Consider the following 26105-nt stretch of genomic DNA (forward strand, 5'->3'; position numbering starts at 1 on the left):
ATTAGTGTAATATTTTTTTCCTGTTTTTTAACCGCGAACGTTTTCAGCAGTCGTCTCGAGGCGCTTGGAGCCGAGGAACCAAGCTGTGAGAATCACACGTGTGAGAACACAATTAGAGATTATAGACACGCTATTAGGTAAATGGAAGCTTAAGCCGAGCACAAGCCAGACTTGTCTGGTAATCCAATTATGGATATATGTGGTTATCATGTGGTAATTATGCTGAACGCGTGAGATACTGTGTTAGGATCCACAAAAATAACATTTATTAACAAGGACTCGGTTTGCATACACACATGAAACGACGCGCTGATCGCTTCCGGAGATGATATGCATACGAATCGTACTTGTGTACAGCATTAGCGATTACACCATGTATGTTTGAATTTTTCTTATGGCACGCAACGACGTGTGTATGTACAAAATTATTCTTCGAGATACTTTAACAGGACTGTATTGTGTACATAACGACATGTAAACAGCCGTGAAAGAAAAGACAAATGTTGAGTTTACCCTCCCGGGATATCAGAGAACGCGTTGTTGCAAAAATTTCGCTGCCTTTATAGAATTTGCACCGACGGATTGTACAATTGTATCGACACGTTTTCACACGCGGCTTTCACAGAATCAAGTTCGACAGCTCTACCTTTCTTCGAATATATATTTTCTGTGATAACGGATAAAAAAAGAAGTATTTCAAAAGTCTTAATAATTGCATCATTTCGACGTCTCGTAAAATCTTTCCGAACGTACGAGAGGAACGTTTACTTTTCTCGCGTTACATCAATGAGTATCGGAATATTGGATCGTTAAAAAATATTATTTTTGGGGACACATATCTGAGATCTGAAATGCATGTGATATCGATGACGGCAAATATATGTGACGCATATCATTAGTACGTAGTATGGTGCACATTAATTAAAATAAGCTGCTTCTCTGAGACTATTTGATAGAATTGTTAAACGAATAGTTTTTCGTACCGTCGGAAAATAGCTTTCTCTCTATAAGACGTCTACGCAACGAGAAACTCCTCAGGTAGGGTGACTCAAACTTTGTTCTTTTCCGCCTCAAATCTGCAAGGTTTTTTCTCAGCATTACATCAGAATTCCCTCTTACAAGTGTACAATTGCAGACTATGATTTTTAAAGGTGTATCAATATTTATAGGCATGTAAGGGGAATTTTATTCGCTACGCTATAATTAGACGTGTGTTCTATTCGTGGCTAGGAGTGTAGCCGTTCGCTTACATAAAGGCTAATAATATTGATAAAATAATAGTGAGAGAGAGATACGATTAAAAATATCTACGTTACACGTTTATGCAAATAATAATATCTCGGTAACACGGTGTCTGGAGGTATTTGTTCACACAAAACACGACTCTCGAATACACGACGAAGTGCTAACGTTTTGCGAGGGGGGAATTGCAATTGCGAAGTCAGAATATATCAAATATGTGTACATTCATCACTACAGCACACATAGAATTAGTATCGGGGAGAACACTTCGAACGTGCATACAGCCAAGCTTGAGGAACACTAATGTTCGACTCGCAAAAAGGAATGTATTTTTATTAGAATTATTAAGATTACGTACGAACATTTCAAACAGTTTTACACTAGTGTGATACATTTACAACAAGAAGGGCACGCAATAAAATTTTCCACAATTTAATTGCATTACCTTACTGTAAACCTATATAATAATAATAATAATAATAATAATAGATATGTATAATTAAAATCTTTTCACATTCAACGTGTTTTTAAACGCTTTCAAACTTTTGCCTCTAAACTTCTGCATCTATTTAAACTTGGAATCGAGTCACACACGGTTGCTGTCTCGCGAAAAGTCTCATTACGTCACCGCTTTATTTACTCTCTATTCCTTGTACATAAAAGAAAAAAATAATATACGTCACTGGCAACAGTAAAAATAAGATAGCGTTCTTCAAAACGATCGATAGAAGGCACCATATTTTATAACAACGCGATCGAACAGCAGACTTTTTCTTGGTGTCGTCGTCAGTCACTTCTCTGCTGCGCGATCTGCTCTTTATCTTTAAATCGACGAATTTCCTCGCACCGCGCGGATCATCGCGTTCTTGTCCGTCACTGCCGTCGACGGTGGAGGAGAACTGAGAGTATAATGTGGACAACACCGGTTGGTTCATGTACAAGTCAATGTCACGCGCATCCACGACATCCTCCTCGTCCACGTTATCCGTCACTGTTTGCCTCAAACTTATATTAACGTCAAACAATGATGAACCGTTATTGCGATGGACGTCGTAGTCTTTGAAGTCGGTCTCGTCAAACGCGTCCCCGCAAATATCGATGCATGGTTGGCAGCCGATATTGTCGATTTGCTCGCTCTCCGCATTGTCTGGCGGATCGAACACGTTTGAGAGGAAAGTATCGTCACCCTTGCTCGCGCTTCTCTTTTTACCGAAGTCCTCGCAATTGTAATTGTAGCTCGACGACAGCCAGTCGTTCTCGTTCGAATTATTCTCGCAACTCAACAGATCGAGCGACTTGATGCCGTGCGTGTTTCTCGATGACAGGTTCATCGTCCTCCTGGTACAAAACGTGCCCGACCAGTGATACTTCTCTGGTTTCTTTTTGCCAACGTTGGACCACTTGATCCGTGGTGTGCGATTAGGTCTTTGAGCGGAATTCGTCAGCATATTTAACGTCGGTGTGGTCTTGACAACAAGTGAATTCCTTCGGCTGTTCACCTGCTTTCGACCGACGGACGGCGCGCTCTTTCTCCTCGTGAGATCGATCCTGCCGGCGAACGGCGTGCGAGGAATCACGGTCGCGTCTTCCTCGGTGTCGTACGAACTGAGGTCGGTTCTCGACTCCATCTCGTCCTTCCATGGGGACTTCATCAACGTGTTCTCCGCGATTATAGTTACGTTTGTATTTAAGACCGGCTGCTGTGCGTCACTGTCCGATACGCTGTCCGTGTCGTCGTTTATCATTGTCGTCGTGTTTAACGTGCTGCTGCCTCTCCGGTGGCGGTTTAACGTGAAGACCGAATTTGCCTTAGTCTTACCGCGCGAATCTGTCATAAAATGCCATGCACTGTGATACAGGGCAAGTACAGGGCGTGTCGTACTTTTTGTTTTATTTTTCTGCTCTTTTTTTTCTTATTTTTGGAGTCTCTACTCATACAAGTCTCTACTATACAAGTTTACCGGACAGGACAGTCTCAAAGGAGTACGGAGACGACACGAATCGTCGCTGGGGAAGGATTCGGATGCATTCTATCGTCAAACGTCGCCTGCGAATTACTTTTACCACTTTTGATCACTTAATTAGTGTCACTGAACAACGGGAGGTGCGTGCGTCCGACACACAACGCGTGGTGTGATAAATCAAAGCGAAATAACGGAACGGAAAGCCAATATAGAGACAAAAAGAATCGTGCAAAAACGGAGGACGAATTCGTCTTACCTTCTTGGTCGTAATCCACCTCGTGAGTCGCACTGAACACACTGTGTGCATCGTTGAGGAATTTAGTCGTGCTGTCCATGACGAGTTTGTGCCTATCCAACACCTCCTCCTCGAGCATCTGCAGAGCGGACACCGCCTCGTGGAAGGTGTAGAGATCTTGTGAAAGTTCACCTTCCTGCGAAAAAAAGAAGGTCGTCTGTTGCAACAGTCAACAATTCACCTTGACCGTCTATCTTTCTACAAAATCCGATATAACCAATCGTTTTTGCGTCCATCATATTTTAACAATCCTTGCATTCATGCATTTGCACACACAATCGCTTACATTGAGAGACCGAAGTTGCGCCAAATCGCTGTCCGATAGCACGCTGTTGTTCACTTGCTCCTCGATCTTCAAGCCCCGCTCGTCGTCCGTCGGCGAAGCTTTAATTTCCGTAGGATCGGTCGCCGCTAATTCCTTCACCCGATCCGCATATCTCAACGTGTTTAGAGAATGCTCGCAAGAACTCATCCCGGGACTAATCATCGCTATCTGTAAACGCAAAAGTTTCATTTAAATCAAACTCTTTTTTTCTCTTTCTCTCGTATACATTCGTATACGTCACAATAACGTAATTATTATCGAATAATAAGACAGCCTACCATGCACGTTTTTGACTTCTCGCCGATGAAACTGTCCCTCAATACCTGCGTTAATTTGCTCGCCCTAAAAGGCAGATGCGTCCCTTTGCGACTTAACGCGCGTATACACTCTTTTAATGCTAATAAGGACTTATTGATTTCAGCACCTTCCATTCCTACAAATTTAAACGGTGATATCGATTACGTGACATTCATTAAGCACACTCGGACGATCGATCGTTTCGGCCGAAGAGTCATTTACTCACGAGTCTGTCTGTTAGCGGAGGACGTGTCGGCACCCCTCTCGTTTCCAGCAAGATCAATGAGGGAGAACTTGCCATGCACCTTGTGTGTGCCTGGGACACGCGCTATGATTTGGAATACCGCGTGCGATCTGGAGGAGTTGGAATTGGCGCTCGTCTGGCCGCTCGTTCTGGCACTGTTGCCGTGCTGTATCAATTTCAACACCTCGTCGCAAGTCTCCACTACCTTCTCCGTCAAACCCACTATTTGCACCTATCGGTCATCGCAAAAAAGATTTCGAAATATTAAGACAAAGTAACAAGCAGCGTATCTATCATTAAGTCGTATCTTTAACTCGAGTACGCCAGCATGAATAATTACCAACTGACACAAATATATCCGCTTTACGCAAATGTATCAAACATTTAAATTAAATTTCGCACAATCATTATCGATGTCAATTGCCAGTGTAGCAGTCTAAAATATATTTCAAAACTCTAATGCTCGTTACATCGAACGAACCTGCTGCTTGCCGTCCTCAAGGACTCTGAGCTTCTCCTTGTCCGCGAGCAGATCGAACACCTTGCCAGAGTAAATCTCAAAGAAGCTAGCGGAAATGACCAGATTCAGGGGCCGATACTTGGCCAGTTTCAGGCACTTGAACACGTCTTTGGCAACCATGGCGTAAATGCCCTTCTTGCAGTCCTGCGTCTTGCCATTGAAGTCGCCGCCCATGGTATGAGTCTTTCCGCTGCCGGTCTGGCCATACGCGAAGCACGTGGCCATACCGCCCTCGAAGATAGTCTGCACCAGCGGCTTCGCCGTGTACTTGTACACTATCTCGTTGTTGCACGTCTCGTCGAATGCGTAGTCGAATCTGAAGATTTGGTTCTCGAGATACTTGGTGAGATCGACCTTCGCTTTCGGCTCGTGCACCACCATCTGATCCTTGCTGGGCACGCTGATCACGTCGATCTCCTTGCGTGCGTGCTCCTTCTTGTTTAGCGGACGTTTGCGAACGCACACGGTGATCTGGTGATCTTCCACAGCATCGGTTTCCCGCAACGGCCTGAATTCTATGCTATGCTGGTACTCTCTGCGTGGGTGAAGCGGACAAATGTCGATGAACGAACAACATAATCAGTATATGATTCTTAACTGTTGATCGCGAAGCAATTTACGTGAGGATATCGTGAATAAAAAGAAACATTATAATAGACTAAGGAGTTTGCAAAAATTTGTCGGGTTTTTGGCCAGGTTTCTCTTATCAATAGTAACGAAACGATACATGTTATATTTAAATTGAAATATCTATCGGCGCGTCACCCACCACTTTCTGCCACACACCTTCAGATAATTAATCTAATTCCGCCTCTGCCAAATGACTCACCTGTCCAGCCGATGAAATCATCAATGATCCGACAAACTTTTACAAGACTTCGATATTAGTATTAGTCTATTATCAGTAGTATCGATATTAGACTAGTAGTGCATTTCTCGGCGTTGTACATTCAGAGAAAAATACTAAAACTTTATGTAGTTCTCCTAATCGTTTAGCATTAGTTACATATCTACTAAATGATTTACTAAACTATGTATCTTGATTCTACCAAACTCAGTTGTCACCTATATATAGTTTCCATGATTTTTCTCTGAGTATATTTCAAGACCAAAACACATGAAATAAACGCGATCAGGGCGAACCTTATCATAGCGAGGAATTCCCAATTCGGGTTGCCCGGATCCAAATTCATCAGAGCCTCCTTCTCCTCCTTTAATTCCGCTTGTCGTTGTCTCCTTTCTTCCCTGTTCTTTTTCAGTCTCTCGACTTCTTTGACGACGTTGGATCGCCTACTTCGGCCATTCTCAACCTGGGCTTGCTGCTGCTGTTGTTGCTGCAACTGTTGTTGTTGCTGTTGCTGCTGCAGCTGCAACTGTTGTTGCTGCTGCTGCTGCTGCTGCTGCGTCGTCTGCTTCTGCTTGTTCTGCAGCGGGGTCGCCAGGTTGTATTGCGTGACCGCTGTCGTCGGCGTAGGCGGTATATTCTCGAGTTCCCGACGTCCTGTCAATCCAGAATTCGACTCACCGTGACCGTTCACAGAGGTGGCCGGTGCCATAATGTTTGTCGGGCGGCCCACCGGCCGTGACAATTGCCTATTCGAGCTCGCTGAAACACCAGTACGAAGATTAATGCCAACTGCAGTGTCCTTCCTAGACTTGGCGGTCGGAAACCGGTGTTTAAATCGCACGAATTGATCTTTGATTTCGCGATTTATCCTGCTCAGTTTTTAGTCTCTTTCTCCATACGCGGTATCGCGAATTTAACTATTTCTCTTTCGACAATCAATATAAATGACTATACACACGATAAGACGAAAAACTCTGGCAATTTTTGCAAAATTTAAACACTGTCGTGCGCGAATCTTTATATTATCTTTGTTTCTCTTGCGCCACGCATAAGAGTTGCAAATTGATCACTCGAGAATGCATATTTGATCGTCAACACAAATTCCAAGGAAGAAAAGGAATCTCAGCGAGAGATTGACCTGACACACGAGCGTTACCGGGGTCATCGTCTTCGATCCGAAGCGTCAGGACCCGCTTGTCGGCGACGTCCGTATTTTCGCAGTCGCGGATTTTGTTTTTCCTGCGGAAGCAATAGGCGAGCGGATCGAATCTCATGGCGCCGTGGGCGGGCGAGCACGCGATCGCGGACACACGAAATCTCTTGAATTTCTTAAAAACCGATCAGCCGGCCCCGTCGCCGTCGTCGCGGGCCCGCGAGCAGCCCGACTCACTCCGTCGCCGCGTCTCGCCGGGGAGGGTAACACACTGCCAGCCACACACTGCCGGTGGGTGTGTGGTGGCAGCGGCGGCAGATCGAACGGTGTCCGAGAGAGGGTCAAGCCGGAGGAGTGCACCCACTTCGCGCGCGCGAGCGATACACGTCGTGGTGGAGGGTTACCGGCGGGGTCCTTGCCCTTGTGCCGGCCTGCCGCGAATATCGATAGTCACGGTTCGACCCGTGCACACACACGTGGAGCTAGGCCCGCGTCGTTAACTTGGTTTATCTAGGTGAAATGACGACGACGGCGCAGACACACAACCGTCCCTGTCCGCGAAATTGACTTATTGAACGCGGAGACGTTCCAACGTCATCCGCAGGCTTATCCGCGAAATCAGAAACTCGTACGGCAACGTTTATCGATTTTCTCCTGTGCCTCGTCACGATTTTCGCGAGGAGCGATTCGCCTCGCTCCGTAAAGGGTGTTAACCTGAGAAACATTATTAAGTCGCGTTTCAGCAAATTGTAATCACGGCGTTTCGTTTTGGAGAGATTCGTCCTTCGACTGGAATCTTCCAAAAGCGCGAAAATACAGATTTCGCCGTCGACGCGCGTTTCTCTCTCGCGATTCGCATGGAAGTACACTCAGAGAAAAAGGATACGGTGATGGTAATTAATTAATTCTACATACGCATAATTGCATACGCAAAACTGTTCACCTACATAAAATGCCATGTCTTTTTCTCTGAGTGTAGTGGAGAGACAAGACCGGTACGACGTTTTTGTCGATCTCATCGATAACATCGACTCGTTGGAGTTTGTTTAACAAAGCGCGACGAGATAAGTGAAGAGAGGAAGGTAAAATACCAACAACGATGTCTCTCTCGTCGTTACATACCTTTCACCGGAATAGACGGCCTGGTGGAGTGCTGAAAATAAAGAAAACAGACAACGTTCAGTTGCTTGATTGGGAAATGATCGTGTTTCTTCGTGCAATCGTACTGATGGGTGTTACTGACTTACATCTAGGAGTGCTGTAAATGAGAAAATAAAACGGTGCTTCCTTTTTCGAAGCTGAGAGTGTATGATACATCATTTCCGGGGGACGACGATATCGCCGCGCATGCGAGATCCGACACCTTCATCACGCCGGGGGCGCGAGATAAGACGGTTTTTCATCGACCTCTCGCGTTAATCCGAACACCACTCATACGTTCTCGAGAGTATCGATCGCGACCGTAACCAGCGCGGTTTTCGACCTAGTCCCAAGTATAGTCTCCGAGTAACGTCGCGCGATTTTTCACCTAGAGTTCACCTCTGCGAAGCCGCATGTCAGTCTCGTTTTTTCGCCAACGAAATCGGAAGGGACATCATCACGAGTGCTTGAATTCTAAGATACCCGCTTCAGCTAGAGTTCTTCAAGTGAAAGGACACCGCGTAATAATTCCTGATTCCCGGTCGCTATTCGCCATTAATAGGGAAGAAGCGAATAGGAGTGAGAGAGAAATTCTAAGGGAGAATACACACCTTGACAGAAACGCAAAAAAGCAGAAACTAATCAGAAGTCGCGCTGGTAGAAAAGCAGAAACTGTGGATGATATATGTGACATTTATATTTGTAATCGCGACTCAACTGGAAAACTCTCATCTAACTCTGAACTCAAATCTGAGGAACTTACATGACTTTTAAGTACATAACTATTAAATACGGGCGTGAGACTGAAATAACGAAACACGCTGTGGCTTCTCTCTCATTCACTCACTTGCTCCTTATAAATGGCGGACGGTAGTCTAACTTTTATTCAAGGAACTCTAGCTCCAACTATCGGCTAACCGCTCGCTGAGACATCCGCCTGCACAGTCGAGGTACTCGTCGTATCAAAGCGAGTGCGGAAGGAGTGAAAAGAGGCATAAGTGACGGTGCTGTGTCGGTAGCCGGGCGTTCCGGGCAAGCCGATGCTTAGGCTCGTGGTGGAGAAAAAGTGCGAAGAAGCAGCGAACCCTCTTTTAGCATCTTCCGCTCGGTAATGCGAGGATGGAGGAATCCGAGATCGAAGTTTCCGGTGGAACTGCCACGTGGCAGCTTTAATGATCCCGCGGGACGAGATACCGAAATGTACGAGTCATTCTCTGAAAATATCTTTTGACCAGTCGTCTCCGGATCTTGGCGATATCATTTCCCGTACACGTCGAGTGTTTACGGCACACGAAAGGTCACACGAAGTTAGATCGTGCTGTTCTTTTACTGCTCGCCTACAAGAGGAAACCCTCCAGAACGAGATACATCGCGCACGCTGCTGCCGACGGACCGAGCAAGAAGCAGCAGTGGTCTCGCGCGCAGCTGGAACGTTGATTCCTCGAGAAATTGAGTACCCCGGTCATCCCCTGTACGTCCTACCTCCTGATTTAGGTGTACAATAAAAATTCGCGATGGGATCCCGTAAAATCGGCGTCATAAAAGCTCGCTCGAGTGCTACTCGAAGATGCTAAGGTCAGTTCGCGCCGACCGGGCGGGCTATAGTGACGGAGGAGTTGTGGTCATGTTGCGTTACGTTGTTACGAGGATTGTGTGTGTTTTAGGGCTCGAACACAGACGAGCCATTTTTTACGCCATAGAGAAGCGCCACAGAGGCGCTGTACATGTCTGTACAGGTCTGTGGCGCGTCTCTGTAGCGCCACAAAGTGGCTCGTCCGCTCTTAGCTCTTAGTGTTTGCGGTGATGGGGAGAGGGGCCGGAGGGCTAGGGGTAGGAAGAGGTGCGCGTTACCGAGAGACGAGATGTGACTCGTACAGGAAGCGTTGCGGATGCGAGGCCGTTTCTTGCGGTGTGACCGCCATGGCGTCCGAGGGAGCCCTCCTCTTGGTTCTCCGACTCGTCAACCCCCTCGTCCTCCTCAGCCGAGGAGTCGCGCTCCTGGCAACCGGTATTTGATCCGTATTATTGTATCCATAATTGGTCGAGATTAATCGAAACGTCAATCGCGACAACAGATCGATCGACAGAGCGAGCGAGGGGATCGATGAGAGGGAGAGTTGTCAAGAAAGACGGCAATTTTGCGGAGAGATGAGCGATGGCCGAGACGACGTGTGAGTCGAGTATTCGAGATCGGTTTGTTATCGACCCGATTTTTGTCGCCGGGGGGAGAGCGGTCGGTGGTCCATCGTCGACGAGGTCACGAGGTCCGTGATTATGAGCAGCGTCCATGGAGGGAAAAAAAGATGTTACCATGTTAATAGCGGGTATGATGCGCGAGATTCTGTGTTTTTTTGTGGCTTTCGTCGGCGTCGACGCGTCTCTACGAGAAGAATTCCTCAGGAGCTTCGTAAGCTATTCCCGGGACGCTTAGATCCTTGGGATCGCCGGGACGCTCCGGATCACTCGAATTCTGCTAGCCTCTCGAGTCCTGACAGTTTCTTTTCTTTGTACATATGCGCTACTATACGTATAATTTCACACGAACGCCTGCACATTCTTCTCTCGGCAATTTAGACCTTATAAATTCATAATCCTGCCCAAGATATTATCTTCGTGCATTAATCCTACGTCACTTAGCCCCTCGTAAATTAATCCTACGTAACGTAATCCTTCATAAGCTAATCCTACGTGAGTTAATCTCTCTCGTGAATTAATAGCAATAAATTTATCCTATGCGATATGTTCCAATAGTCGATGCCGGCATAACTAGAAGTCAACCTTTCAACTTTTGATCACGTACAATTCAAGAACCTGGGCTCCTGAGACACTCTACGTTGCATAAAGCGCGTAATCTAACACACACCGTGACCGTCCCTTCAGAACAGAACCAATAATTATCTCGAAAGCTCCCTCCGCGCAACTTCGTAAAAATGTCGCGACAACGACAAAAGAAGGAAACGCACGAGACAAATAAATTTCGCGGCTGTGCAATTGTTTGTTTCGAGGAGCCACGTGTCAGAAAAGCCGGAGACGTGACGCGATCGGATGATGACGTGTCGTCGTCGTCGCGTTAAATTGAAATACCTGCGGAGAGAAGCCGATTACGCGAGTGTGACGGCGAGAGTCCTACCTGAAAGACGTACAGGTACTGGAACATGTCTACCGCGGTGTAAACGTTACGAGACGCGGGATCCGATTATTCTTTCCATATTAGGAGCGAGGTTATTCCACGTAGCCCGGGCAACCGGTAAACAGAATTCGCCGGCCAGTCGATGATCGACCGAGAATTTACACGGACACAATTCGTCTCGCGCAGACTTAACTTTCCTCGTAGAATGACAGACGCGCAATCAACGTTTGAGAATCTCGCGAATTAGGCAGCCTAACAGCAATGCCTGAATTATTTTAATATGCAGAAAAAGTCAAATTAACCAAATGTTTGGCGAAGTATGAACGAAGTAAAATTACAAAAAACAAGTCGAAATTACCAGGAATTCTGTCCGAGTTAACAAGATTTCTGATTAATCAAATAAGATCTCCGGAATTCGCAACTGTTAACCAGAAATTTGCAACTGTTTAAGTTGAACGGTGGCAAGTTCTAGATAATCGGAAATCTTATCAACTCGAACAGAATTTTGGTAACTCCAACCGGAATTTCTGGCGCATTCATATCTCACTGGATATTTGGTGAATCCAATCAAATTCTTGTTTCATGTAGATGTAAGACAATTTCCGACTATCACAGTCTCGATATGAATTTTAATCGAAGCTGGAACTGCAGTTGATTCTTTAATGCTTATTTTTGGCGGCGCACTCCGTCTTTAAAAATTTCTCGTGATTTAAAATAAACGAAAAGAGAAGGTATTATTTTTGTTCTTTTTGACCTTGTTTTGAAAAAGGACTGATTCGTTTATTGACAAACATATAAATAAATAAGTGAAAGAAAAAAAGAGAACACGCGGCTGGTCTCGCGTCTTCCGGTCGACAGTCAGCGCTGCGAATTGATAACTTGGAAATGACTCAAAACGCGTCACTCGACGCCGGTGTATATTTTGTCAGGGATCAATATGACTGTACGTACCCTCGCTTTCGAAGACGCCAACATGTGGTTGTTCATCTGCGATGGCGGCCCCATCATCTTCTGACTCAGATCGCGATTCAGGGCGAGAATCGCGTCGATCTCCACCTGAAGCAAAGCGTGCAAACTCAAATATTTAGACTGTCGATCTCTCCATCTCGTAGATAATTCACATTGCGCTGCGCGCAAAGCAAAGGGCGAGACGCAGTTCGCGGTCTCGTTGGCGGGGATTTTCTCAGGAGGATAACGGCGATTACCTTGCGACGTGGAATGAGACTCTGCTGGAACATTTTCTCGCAAATTAACGTGTGTCGCGCTGCGATTACGCGGAGAGTTGCGAAGAGACGGGTCAGGTCCCGCGAAAATCCCGCTAATGCCACGGGAAACTCGCTAAAATTAAGTACACCGGAAGATGATCACCCCGGATATATATTCTTTTTCCCGGCGCAATACGCGTTCGACACCTCCTTTCCGGCACGAAGTCGCAACGGCCGAGACTTGCGTATTCCGCGCGATTTGCCGCGTTAAAGAGAGACGTACAATTATCGCTCATGCGGCTTGCACGCAACGAAAACGCCGGTTTTTTCACGAACCTTATCACCCCGTGGCGTGTCGCGTTACGTTACTTTTTTGCGAAAGCCAGGCTCGGCGAACAAACCGGCTTGAGTGACGGTGAAGCCTGACTTTCAAGCAGGCTGTCGGAAATAGACTCACGCGCTCCCATTAGCGGGGCTGCATGTTCGCCCCGTGGCATTGCATAAGCTCCGAATTGAAAATAGCCAAATAACCGTGACCTACGGAATTGAAATATTGCGGTGCGACGCGGCGATGGCGTCTCGCGTCGATAAATGATGATTGTGCGCGACGCGCTGTTCATACGAATAAAAGGGCGGTCGGTACTCTCTAAATCATTTTGAGCGAAATTCCGCTTGAAAAGTGGAGTGACAGCCGAGTTACTCAAATCTGAACGAGTTTGCACTCATGCAAAGCGAATACTCCATTTCGAATGATCGAGTGAATTTTCATGCTAAAGTAAAGAATAAATCTGACGTGCTTCGCTCCGCTGCAACGACAAATTCTTTCTGATCACTTGAAATATTCACTCATATAAATTAAAATTTCAATATGAGCGAGATGCGATTAATTAAACATTTATTATTCGATTCGTCAGCGGCCAATGTCGCTTTTGTGGCATACTTATCTTTTGTTGAAGAGAATCGCTTGTGATTGATATAAAATTATATTCTGGTATTTTTAGCCTCATTTTTTTCCGATTATATCTACGGCTCGAATAGTTCGAGTTAAAAACTCACTCTGGCGATGCCGAGTGATGATATTTTCGCTTGCGCTACGAGTGAGATCTCACTGTCAAATATTTAGAGAATACACTTCGTGGATTAACCGCGCCTTGTCGGTTTGTCTGTGCGCTTTTCGCAGACTTGCAGCAAGATGGAGTTTGGTGCGATTAAAAAATTTACTTCTGACTTATCTCCGCTGAAATTCCCTACCGTCATTTCCCGTTGAGTGCAGAGATGTAAACGTAAATTTTCCAAGCTATGCAACTGCGCAATTTGCCAGCGTACTTACCTCTTTGCCTTTGGTTTCTCCCCTCTCGAACCATTCTACTGTTACGGTGCGCTGCTCTAAATTGACACCGGAGACGACTGCCGAGTGAACGCGGCCTGAAACAAAAATTGTACGTCGTAATGTATAAGGATTGCGGTAATAACACGGATATAATGATTACTCCGGCGAGCGTGCGTGCATTGCTTTAAATTAAAATGGAATTTGACCTTTCAATATGTATAAATTTATACATATTATAATATAAATATGTAGGAAATCAATCTCTGAGAGAGAGAGAGAGAGAGAGAGAGAGAGCAAACGCGGAGATAAAAAAAATAAACTTTTATCCAAGCACATCTTTATGAATTAATACAAATGAACGTTCGAACATAAAAAAATGATTATTTAACTCATCAGTGGCTAATATCCTATTTATGGAACTTTTCTTCCTCTTCATTGAATTGAATTTGACGTTTTACGTCTTTTTTCAAAAAAGGAAAATCACTCGATTCATAATCTAATTTTTTTCCACTAATAAATTTATACAACAATAAATTTATATAGTCACAAGAGACCGGTTGTTAGGCCCTTATTGGCTATTTTTGTGCATTTCGTTTGTTATACATAGAGCCAATCTTACGGAATTTCCTTATTTTTGTCCTCAATTGCCTGATATATGTCTTCGACAAAAATAGTTATGATACTAATCTGAGATCTCTAGAAAATTAACGGACCGATCCTTGAATTAAAAGACTCGGCGGTGATGTACCGTTCTGCGCAATTTCCGACTTGTCGCTGTCGCTCTTGATAAAATTCGCCCCTTGGCGCAAGGGAGACGCGAGTCTGGGTATCAAGGATCCCTCGAGCCGAGTCCTTCCTTTCCCAATTCGCTCCTCATCCATCAGAGATCGGACCTCGAAACTGCACGCGTTCAATTTCCGCTGAATATCGCTCCGCTCACGAAACAGCGCCGCGGCTTCCTCGGAGCCGGATTTACTCGTCTCCTCGGATTTACCGGATCCTCCGATCTTCTTATCTATGCACGAGTTGCGCGACTCAGCGTAGGACTTTTTTTTGATCGGCGGCAAAACCTTCTCGAACTCCTTTGCTCTCGTCTTCTTGGACCTCTTTTGCTTCTCTTTGGAAAAATTGATCCTCGACGAAGTTCTCTCCGCGTGCTTCCTGCTGAAGCTCTGGCCGGTCGCTTCCGACTTGTCCTCGACCTCTGATGTCCAGGACGAATCCTCAAACTCGCCGCAGATCGCCGATCTCGCGGCGGACTCGTCCGCGTCCTCCTCCGCTTCCTCTTCCTCCTCCTCCACCTCCTCGTCGCGTCCTTTCTCGTCCGGAGCGCACTTGACCCGCTTCTCGTCCTGGTCGGCCGTGCACATCGATGCACATCTCGAATGCAGCACCGCGTCGTTGTCGTAATCGATACTACGTGTCTCCGTCAGCCCGGGCTCGCCTGTGCTCGTTGCCAAGTCCTCGTGGAGCGAGTCCTCCTCAAGATCCTCGCGATAGTCGATTCGCCAAATGTCACTCGGCGAATCGTCAATCTTTGTCGTATCCTCTCGAAGATTCGCATCGATGTGACTTTTCGCGAGGTCCGAGCAATTAACGGCTCCTCCGTTCACTAAAATCTTCTCTACAATCTTCTTTTCAAACTGATGCTGCTGCTGCTGCTCGTCCTGCAATTTGTGCGAAGACTCATCGATGGAGAGCGACGACGGCGGTTGTTCTGTTTGTTGTTGTTGTCCTTTACGTTTGGAAAGCTTCTTCCATTTCTTCCCCTTTTTATTGCTCTCGCGCTTGCGATTCCCGTCTTTCTTGACCTTCTTCTGGTCATCGAGCTTGCTCTTTGTGCCACAGACGCAGAGGGAAAGCCAGTCCATATTGAATTCGTAGCTTTGAAGTTGACGAGAAACTTGGCTTCTATGCGACGCGTTACTCCGTCATCGGCGACAATTCCCCAACACGCGTTTCATGCGACGACATGCCATTCGTCCTCCTAATCGACTCGCTAGCGACAGACCTTTGCGAAATATTGCCGAATCCAAGGACAAGCCGGGCAATCCACTCGCGATCGATTCGCCGCGGAGCTTCCTCGGGAACGTCCAGGTTTAGTCTGGCGATGCTCGCCTCGCGCCGCAACGCGGCGAAAATTCGCCGAATTCTCGCTGAGCCGCTCGGCTGCGATCTTAAAAAAGCGTTGAGAGGCTTTTAGGGCCGAAAGGCGCGTCCGCGTGGTCTCTTTTGCGCGGTCTTCGAAGACTCGCGCGATCGGCGATTATCCCTCGGGAACATATCCTCACCCATGCGGCGGGCGCTCCTCCAAGAATAAACGCACTCTCTCCCTCGGCTTGTTTGACTTATGCTCTTCGCCAATAACGTCCGCGGACAAGTTCACCAACAGTTAATCCAGTACGGTACAACTTGTCCCACAAAACAACACTCGCGTCTCGACTAGGCACATAAAAGTTTTCATCATCCAAATGTATTCGTAGATCACACCCGGTAGCTCTCTCTCCATCGATAAATAATTCGCGATATGCAATATTCTCCGCGTTCTACGAAGGCATCACTCTAGGAAAGAATCGCGCTGAAAGTATGGCAGATGAGAATGAAGACTTCTCCCGCGAAGTCTTGAACTTCCTCGGTTTCGCGAAATCAGCTCGCGCGTGCTCGGTCGCACGTGCGACTTGAAAAACTGCCGGGCACACCGGTTGCAAATTGCGCGACACGAGGATGGAAGGGAGAGGGGCATGGGGAGGGGGAGGCGGAAGGTTAATAAGGCGAAACTGGGACGGACGACAATTAACGTCGCGGTACGGTTCGCGAATTCGCGCCGCGTCGCGCGACATCGTCGTCGGGGAAAATCGGCGACGCGCGGGCCAGGCGTCGGCGTCGCGGCCGGATCCGGTATCGTCGACTGACACACAATGTTCGCCTAGCAGCGTTTCATAAACGCATGTATTATGACGCCCGAGGAGTCATTTCAGACCGACGGCCCCCACCTCGGCACACAAACAATTTCTCGGCTCGCCTCGATGAGCCCGTGCGTTATGCGCTATCGGTTACGAGACCGTCCGGCTCGATGGCAGACGCACGCGGAATTATTCGGCCAGAAAGAAATACCGCTGCGTCCGATACGCCGCTACCGCGTCCCATTGAAAAATCACCGAGCCCGTGAGCTCGCAGGAAGGAGAGGATTATCCGACGAGTTATCCGGATAATTGAGCAGACCGGGCGATAGATCGGGCGAATTGCGCTTAATTAACTACATTAAAAAGAAAAATAAAAAGAATCGGCCGTCAAGGTTGCGTAAATTACACTGCCACAAATTGCAGTAGGATTAAGTGGAAATCACGTCGGACAGCAACAATCTCCGACGTGGAAATTTCGGCTACAAAAATATGCGGCCTTTGGGAGTGAATTCTTGGTTCTCGATCTAGTTCTCGGTTATAAAATCCTGTAGTAATTTTCACGATAAAATTCTCCCCGTGTGTTTTTAGCGGGATCCCCTTATATGTGGTTTCAAGTGAATTCCTTTGAAACCCAAGAGGAAAGTATTCCAAGTGCAATATTCTTCTAGTTAGAGAAATTTCATTTTTTATCTATAATACAAGTCTTGTTCTTGATAGAAATCTCTTCGAGTAAAAGCGCATTCTTCTTCCAAATATTTCTCATGATCCAAAATAAACGAAGAATAATATCTAGTAGATTTCTAATTAATATAGTTCACTTCAACAGAAGAGAAATTTCGGTGAAAGTTTTCGCATAGAATAGACTGCAGGAAGTAACATCTTGCAACTAGAGTTCCTTTCTTTTTCCTAACAATTCTTATTAGAATGCTTCTTTCTTAATTTTATAATTCTTTTAAGATCATGTATATAAGAGAATTCCGCTAAAACCAAAATGATACGTTTTGGATGTGTATTTACATGTAAAAAGATTTGACAAATTTACATAAATTTCAATGTGAGAAAATGTTCAGAATAGAAGAACCGCGTCGAGTCTCTGTTTGCTCGAAACCATAAACTACTTCCGATTGTTGCCGAGGCGGCCTCGTGAAGGTTAATGTCGCGAACGTCTCTGGGTTCTCGCGGCACCGCCCGCGCACGAATGTCACTCGAAGAATCGATACGCGGCGTTGGCGGCGGTGGTATCACCGCCGGATGGCCGCGCGGCAAATAATTCACAAGCTATTTCGGGATGAGAAATAATGCCTAAAGCCGCGAGCGGAATCGCGAGCAGGCCCCGTGCGCGCCGATGGTCGAGGGTGAACTGACGTCGTCGCGGCGAACGAATCGAGTCGTCGATTACGCGCGTGGACGATAATGAGGTGGCATTAACGGGGCCTCGTTAACGATAGGGCGGTGGCGTGCGAATTTTCGCGGCCGGCTTTCCCGGGCCTCAAGCAGCGTCAACGTGAATTGCACAGACGCATCCGCAAGACAATCAAGTCCGAAGGAAATCGCGAGAAATCGCGGATATTATACATACGGTGTTCCGCGAGAATTCAACGGCGAGAACGCACGTCGAAGCGAGCGAGGCTCGATCGACCGTCACCGTCGACGTGGGGATCTCTTGTCTATGGGATATGTAACACTGAGCTCATCTAGCATTCACGATATGCGACTCCGGGTCTCTCGGTGCGTGACCACGCGGTACCAGCCCATATTTATTTACAGTGTACTCGGAAGTCGAGCCTTTCCTACACACGTGGACGACCGCGCCGCGGAAATGCGAGGCACCGTGCCTCTTCGACAGGTAGAGTCGATCGCCCCGCGCGCTTCTTCCTCGCCGCGCCTATAAAACGCCACGCTTCGGTCGCCCGGTTTTGCTTTTTTGTCGAATTCAATCGAATTTCACGTCTTCATTGGCCGGCTTTAATTGTCACAATTGACGCCGTAACAATCGTGTTTGAGGCACTCGTTGCTTCCACTCACTCCGAATGATTAATTGAACGTTCAATGAAGTAACGCTCAACGAAAAGAAGAACTCCAATTGCAAGATGCCGTTTCCTGCAGTCTAAGCAGGAACCGAACCGAATATTCTAAGCAAAACCCGAAGGAATACATATCTTTTAACGAACAGAGAAGGAGAGTATTAATAAAAAATCTATTAGGTCTATTATTCTAACTTTTTTCCATTTAAATCAAGAGAGATATGTTTATTTGAACTTGTTGCTTCCTTTCACTCCGAATGATTAATTGAACGTTCAATGAAGTAACGCTCAACGAAAAAAAGAATTCTAATTGCAAGATACCGTTTCCTGCAGTCTAAGCAGGAACCGAACCGAATATTCTAAGCAAAACCCGAAGGAATACACATCTTTTAACGAACAGAGAAGGAAAGTATTAATAAAAAATCTATTAGGTCTATTATTCTAACTTTTTTCCTTTTAAATCGAGAGAGATATATTTACTTGAAGCAGAATGTCTTTTTGTGCGCGACACAAGAGACGTGACACAAGCAAGACATGAATCGTAGGTAAAAGATGAAATCCCTCCAACTTTTAGAATATTTTCCCTCTGATTTCCGGAGAATCTTTTTAAGAGGAAATAAAAGTAAAATCCTTTAGAAGATTCTGCTAAGAATGAAATTATATTCTTTTTCGGTGAATTGCTAAACTATTTATATTGTACGGTAAAGCCTAATATTAGACCGCAAAATAATCAGTGTAGCTAATCTGTGGCTTATTGCCGAGTTATTATAGCGATGATACATCAATCAAATTAATTAGTAAATGTATAAAAGAAAATTTAGATCGCTTTAAATGAGAAATTTATGAGAGACGTGAGGAATTAGGCGACTCATCCGACAAACCGCGCGATGATGAAATTAGCAATTAAATGGTCCCGAGAGGTCGACGCGTCTCGATCTGGTCTGAAATGCATTTCGGCCGCATCCCTATTAAAACGAGACATTAAAATGCTCGGGTTCGGGGGTCCAGCCGCACGGTCTATTGAACATTAAATTTAAGCAGCGGCTTCCTGCCGTCCAGATCCGTCGTGTGTGAAGCGTGCATGGAGGATGTTGTGTTACATTATGTCGGTACACAAAGTAAGCTTGAAATCGAACAGTCGCACTGTGCATGCACACTGATGCGGCCCGCCGTGACATGCGTCGCTTATCACCACGACGCAGCGTCCAGGGAAATGAAAACGAAGAGCCAATCATACAAATGTCACGTAAATCCGACGCTGCCCGCAACACCGTGAATACACGGGATACTTTTTAATGACAGACGCTGTCCTTAAAAAAAATATCAAATTCATCCTGCAGTTTTGCGAAAAATCGGAAGAGAGAGTCTGCCGACGAATTCGAAGATGCAAACGATAAAGTTGAATCTAAATCTGTTAATAAATTTAAGAATTAATTACTTGACGGATGCGGCGGAAGGCAGAACAGAGAAATAGTTACCAATTATAAAAGAAATCGGACAATTCCACGAACTTTTGCGAAATCTTGTTACGCTCTCAATTAACTTTCAGTATACCGTCAGGGTCCGTGAGAAATTCAAGTTAGATTATCAATTAAGTTTATGAATTAAATTTCTAAAAACAAAAAACGAATAAGCAGATACACATCTGAAACTGTTAAACGAGATGGAAACGCGATGGAAATTCTGATGTTGTCTTCCGAAACGGGGATTAATTTCGCCTCTGACGCGTTCGTATCGAACGTCCCTTCACTCATGTCCCCGTATGATCGCGTTTAATTGAGTTCTGCACAGACGACATGAGGAGAGCGCGAAACATGTATCGCTGCGGGCTCGTGGGTGGGAAGAGGGGAACAAACAAGTCTCGTGTTGGCAACTCTTTAGTTGCCAACAGTCCCACGGAGAACCGCCACTTGCGGGAGGACTCGAGTTTGTTACCGACCAGACGAAGTCGAGCTTGAACACCAAGTTCTTCGGCTGGGTTACCAACAGCACGCGGCCAACAGCTGGCGACTATGTCCGGCGACGGTTGGGTCGAATTACATAGCCCGGTTGTGTATCGTGTGCATACGTGTGCATACATTGTATGCGCATACGTGTGCATACATTGTATGCGCACCTGCATGTAGAGACGTGTTCAGAGGCACCAACCAAGTCCAATGTGTCCGAGACAAATTGGATTCCGCGTGGATCACATCGCGACGGGACTCCGCCGCGACAACGTTACGTACAGGTTATCGCGTACGAATTAATCGGACTAATTCTTGGGGGCTGGAGAGTCAGATTGTCTGAAAATCGTGCTTGTTCTCTTTCACAATTTTTTATGACAAACTGACTGAATATGCGAAAGTGTTATTTTGACCTGTATTTATACAACATATAAAGAAAAGAAAAATATAATTTTGATAATCAAATACTCAGTATAAGTGTATGATACATGCAGTTAAAATATATTTCGTTTTTCTTTTCAAGATGGTCATTTCGCAGTAATATCTTGACTCTCGATGGTTCAATTCAGCTGAATTTTAGGCAGAACATTTCTGTAAGCTTGTCGTTATCGTGTGAACTACTATAATAGAAATTGAGTAAAAGTTAACAAAATTACAAATATCTTAATGGAATATTATTAAATTTTCAGTTCTTTTATATAGTAAAAAAATTAATATTTCAAAATTAAATATTTTCACGATTTTGTCAGTGGTTCACACGATAATGACAAGCTTACGGAAATTTTCTATCTAAAATTCAGTTTAATTGAACCACCGAGAGTCAAGACATTACTGTAAAATGACGACTTTGAAAAGAAAAACGAAATTTATTTTAAATTTAATTTAAATTTAAATTTAACTGCATGTACCATATACTTATATTGAGTATTTGATCATCAAAATTATATTTTAATTATATTTGTCTTGTCTTTATATGTTGTATAAATAAATGTCGAAATTTTCGTATATTCATTCAATTTGTCATAAAAGAAACAAACACGATTTTCAGGTAATCTGACCTTCCAGTCCCCTTAAGGGTACCTCGGCGAGTCGCAAGTGCAATATGTCTCGTCGTTTTCGCTTAAATTATTATTAACCATGTTGTTTCTGAGCTGGAGATCTAAATCCAAGTCCGAGTTAGAGAACTGAATCGAAGGTGGGGTAAGTAAATATAATCAAAAGAGAAGAGCGAGGGAATATCGAGAAAGACTCAATGCTTTCGCATTGTAGGAACGAAAAAATTAATCAAATGTCATTGCGCTTTCCGTACATATGCAACCCTGGAATTGTCTTCAATTATGAATCGACTCGTCTTCTCCGGTATACAAATTAATCCTTGGCATACTATCGTGATATTAATTAAAGGATTAAATGTTATATCAGTTTCGTGATAAAATATTAAATTCCTTATATTCAAACTATTGTATTTCTCTTAACTCATATCTAATACAGTTTAGATATACTTCACATTTTATTTTTTAAAATACTTTAAATATCAAAAAACGGAAAAATATACTTATTATTAAAAGAAAACAACCCTGAAGGGGTTTCTGGAAGGAACCGCGCAGTTATTTTAAATCACCACTGAAGATGTTAAAGGATCAATTTATTCTATTAAAAAAGAAAAAAGTCGTGAAATAATAATCTTTAGAAATAATCAAGTAGAAAGTCAAGCGTTTAATTTGGAAAATAAATCTTAAACAATAAATTTACATTGAAATTTTTAACGAACCATGACGTGGTATGCCGTGCGTTAATTAAGAACGTATTAAGAACTCGCAAAAGTTCGTGGGACTGTTAACCATATTTCTTTTACTAATTGGTAATTATCTTTTTCATCTTTCCGCATCTGTTAAATAATGAATCTCTCGAGCCAATAAAATCGTCGACGATCCGACAAACTTTAGCTCTTCGTCTCACAGTTTCGCAGGATAATTAAATTTATTCCGTTAAGTAAAAAATAAAAGCAAAATTCCACTTAGCGTCGAGCTCAATTCTCCTCAGCAAGGAAGAAAGATTTGACGGTGACGTAAGGTCCAAGGTATGTCGCATCCCGCGTTTAACGTTTAAACGCTGTACCCTATTACAGTCATCGCGCCTTTGAAATCTACAGTACACGGAAAAACAATTCTGTTGTGTGTAACCGAATTTTCGGTTGCTCAGGGATCAGATGAAAACTCGGCTGTAGGAATAGAAAAATTCCTTTATGAGGCTCCTATATAGTCAATTGTTCTTAGTTGCCTCAACCGAGTTCTAATATCGTTGAATGTTCAGATGAATACAGGGTGATTCAGAAATACTTTTACAAACTTGGGTGGGTTCTTCACACCAAAACAAGAAAAAACTCCATATAAACATATGATCTTTAATCCTTAGTTTTTCAGTTATTAATGAAAGAATATAATTACATATCTATTACACATTTTCAACTTAAAGCAAGTGAAACTGTCATCAACTCAGAAACTCATAATAAATGTTCAAAATGTCCTCCTCTTGCTTCCACACACGCATGTACTCGTCGAATCATGGACTGTCATACTCTTTCAAATACTCTCACACGGTGTAATAACTGAAAAACTAAGGATTAAAGGTCATATGTTTATATGGAGTTTTTTTCTTGTTTTGATGTGAGGAACCCGCCCCTAAGTTTGTAAAAGTATTTTTGAATCACCCTGTATTTTCGGTTGCGACAACAGAAATATTAGTTTTCATAACAAAGATATCGCTTCTGATCACCTAATTTTTAGTTGGTTCCTATTTGGTTGCACCAACTGAAATTTCTTTTGCGTGTAGTCTGTAACAAATGCTACCGGCGTCCTTGCATACGCGATAGCTGCAGAATGATACGGTACTGTTCATTAATCGACTTCTTTCTCTGAGTGTAGACTAATATAGAAGAGTATAGATGAGCGTACCATCTTTAGGCTCCCGCGCGTATCTTTCATGGATTCAGGTATTATTCGCACGTGAACTTACGACTGATCATTCCACGTGTTGTGCAGAGGCTAACAATGATTACGGCAGTTGAAGACAAGCGCACTTTCTGGGTTCAGGCCCCGGAAAGATACACGTCAGAAGCCTAGAGATGGCGCACTCACCTACTCTCAGCCTGCACTCGAAAAGGACTCAATTAATGAACGGCAGTATACACACGGCGCCATGGATGCTTCACCATTGCATAAATCGAGAGTTACATTATGTTCAGTCTTATGCGAATGAGATTGAAACCATCATAATTAAAGTCATTGCAACTAGAGTTACTTGTGCGTTCCTCAATCTCAATTCAAGCATTATGTATAAAACTAAAAATCGTATAACTCCTTTTCTAATAAATATTCGGGCATTTATGTGCACACGTGTGCGTGTTCGCACCATGCACCTTTGTATGCAGATTTTAAAAATGGCCCAACACAGACGGCGCATAGTGTGCCAAAAAGCACATTTAGTGGACAAAATTCTGCCTATATCATAAATCTGCATCGATTTTGATGAAACTTTTTTTAAAATACTCGTGAATAGTTCTACTATAATGCTATGCTATTGCTCTATGCTAAAAATTTGAAAACAGTAAACATAACCTCAAAAAATAACCCCAAACTTCATTACTTGTTACCTCTAATTATCTCAAACTTTATAACATCATGGTCCGAAACTCCATCAGTCCAAACCCCGTTATGGGGTTGTGGAGTTTGGGGTTATGGGGTTTTTAACTCGTGGGTAATCAGATTTAGGAGTTACGGGACTGTAAGATATGGAATGATGGAGTTTCGGACCATGATGTTATGAAGTTTGAAGTAATTAGGGGTAACAAGTAATGGAGTTTGGGGTTATTTTTTGGGCTTACTTTTTTCAAATTTTTGGCAGTGAGACATTATAGTAGAACTATTCACGAGTATTTTAAAAAAAAGTCTCACCAAAAACGATGCAGATTTGTGACGTAGGCAGAATTTTGTCCACCAAATGTGCTTTTTGGCACACTGTGCGGCGTGACGCGCAAGATCGCACGTGAAGACGGCACGTGAGCGCGCTCGTCCAGATTTATGTGCTTCTCCATCGAATCCGTCTGACCTGTTGAACCGTGTCGCAGATCCGATGTGCAAAGTTTGGCAGCCATTATCGTGTTGCTAGGTGCTACGTGGAGAAGTAGTAATCGCGCAGATAGCCACCCCTATACGGTAATTAGAATTCCATCTACGACGAACGGTGCTTCTCATGACTGTGATATTATTATCGCGACTTCCGACCGACGTTTCCCGATACTTGTAATGTATACGTGTTTAAAATAGTTCCGTACTCCGCGGGGACACCGGCGCTTTGATGTAACATTCCGGATTTCTCGCAAAACCGATAGAGACGGACGTCGAGTCGAAGCATGTTCCTTGGCCAGGCTCCAAGACCCGACTTGCCTCGTTTTATCACGCGGTGATCTATGACAATCGATCTTGGCTATATTTCATGTTCCGGCATTATGTACGTTGCAGATTTTGCTCGCGGGATAGAAGCAATTTTCCTGTTTTCCGTCCTCGAAACGGGAATATTTTATTTCCCGCGAGAGAAACTACGCGCGTGGTTGGCATCTATGACATGTGTGTGTGTGTGTGTGTGCAATCAATAAAATCTTTCTTTTCATCTTCTTTTTTTGTACTATTTTATGTAACAAGCAAGTCAAACTGAGAAATATATATTAAATTTACTGCAATTCGAGAGAAAAAAATGAAATTCAACTAATATTAGATATTAATTGATGACAATTTTCTTTGACTAAAATAATCAACAAATCAGTAATTGAAATTAATCAATCACCATATGCAAACTCGCAAGTAATTTTATCGAATGATGTATTGAACATTAATCAGATTAATTATTAATCTAACCGAATTAATTATTAATCAAACTGATGTATGATTTATCATAGACTAAGATTAATAATTAATTTCATCAATCGATGAAATCATTTGTAATTTTATATGACAATGAGTTCACTTTGCTTATTGATTGACATGAGTAAAAGCCCTGGGCATTGGCCAATTGAGATTTTCCTTAACTAAAATAATCGGAAAATCAGTAATCAAAACTGGTCAATAGCCATGTATAAAATCTTAAGTGACTTCATCAATCGATGAAACTTTTCAAGTTGTGTTTTCATATATATAACGATTAATTCGTCTTGATTATTGATTTGCCGAATATTTCAATCAAAGAAAGTTTTCATCGATCAATGCCCAACACCGAACTCAACAACGTCGTTGGATGCATCGACGGTTACCCGAGACTTGCGAGGAATTTCTCTTTGGGGAAAATTACAGCTCGTGGAAAATCAATGCGGGCGACATAGGCAAACGAGAGATCGATGCGCGGCGTTACCGGCGACGATGTCACTCGACGTGCGCGCGTTTCACAGTTTTAATCATCCGTGAACTACGACGTTGCACTTCCTGCTCTCTATCTCTCTCCCATTCCCTCCCCTGCTCTCTGTCTCTCTCTCTCTCTCTCTCTCTCTC

General features: G+C 44.1%; 1 protein-coding gene across 7 annotated transcripts in view; it reads right to left on the reverse strand.

The window, feature by feature from the left end:
- The window catches only part of LOC116842700 (kinesin-like protein KIF2A), a 50405-nt gene that overhangs the window by 3947 nt on the left and 20353 nt on the right, over positions 1–26105 (reverse strand). The window contains exons 1-12 of one of the 7 annotated variants that reach the window (XM_032812270.1): positions 14441–16615; positions 13693–13787; positions 12109–12213; positions 9879–10025; positions 8010–8040; positions 6031–6493; positions 4849–5422; positions 4350–4599; positions 4105–4259; positions 3788–3994; positions 3463–3637; positions 984–1076 (exon numbers count right to left, since the gene is read on the reverse strand). In XM_032812270.1, the coding sequence (XP_032668161.1) occupies positions 984–1076; positions 3463–3637; positions 3788–3994; positions 4105–4259; positions 4350–4599; positions 4849–5422; positions 6031–6493; positions 8010–8040; positions 9879–10025; positions 12109–12213; positions 13693–13787; positions 14441–15563 (3418 nt within the window). In that variant the 5' untranslated portion in view covers positions 15564–16615. Of the gene's footprint in view, positions 1–243; positions 3071–3462; positions 3638–3787; positions 3995–4104; positions 4260–4349; positions 4600–4848; positions 5423–6030; positions 6494–8009; positions 8041–9878; positions 10026–12108; positions 12214–13692; positions 13788–14440; positions 16633–26105 lie in introns of those variants that run through there. The other 6 variants (XM_032812267.1, XM_032812268.1, XM_032812271.1 and 3 more) reach the window with 6 other exon arrangements.

The sequence above is a fragment of the Odontomachus brunneus genome, unplaced genomic scaffold, assembly GCF_010583005.1.
Source record: "Odontomachus brunneus isolate Ranch 3 - 2012 unplaced genomic scaffold, Obru_v1 Obru_scaffold_026, whole genome shotgun sequence".
Classification (NCBI taxonomy): domain Eukaryota; kingdom Metazoa; phylum Arthropoda; class Insecta; order Hymenoptera; family Formicidae; genus Odontomachus; species Odontomachus brunneus.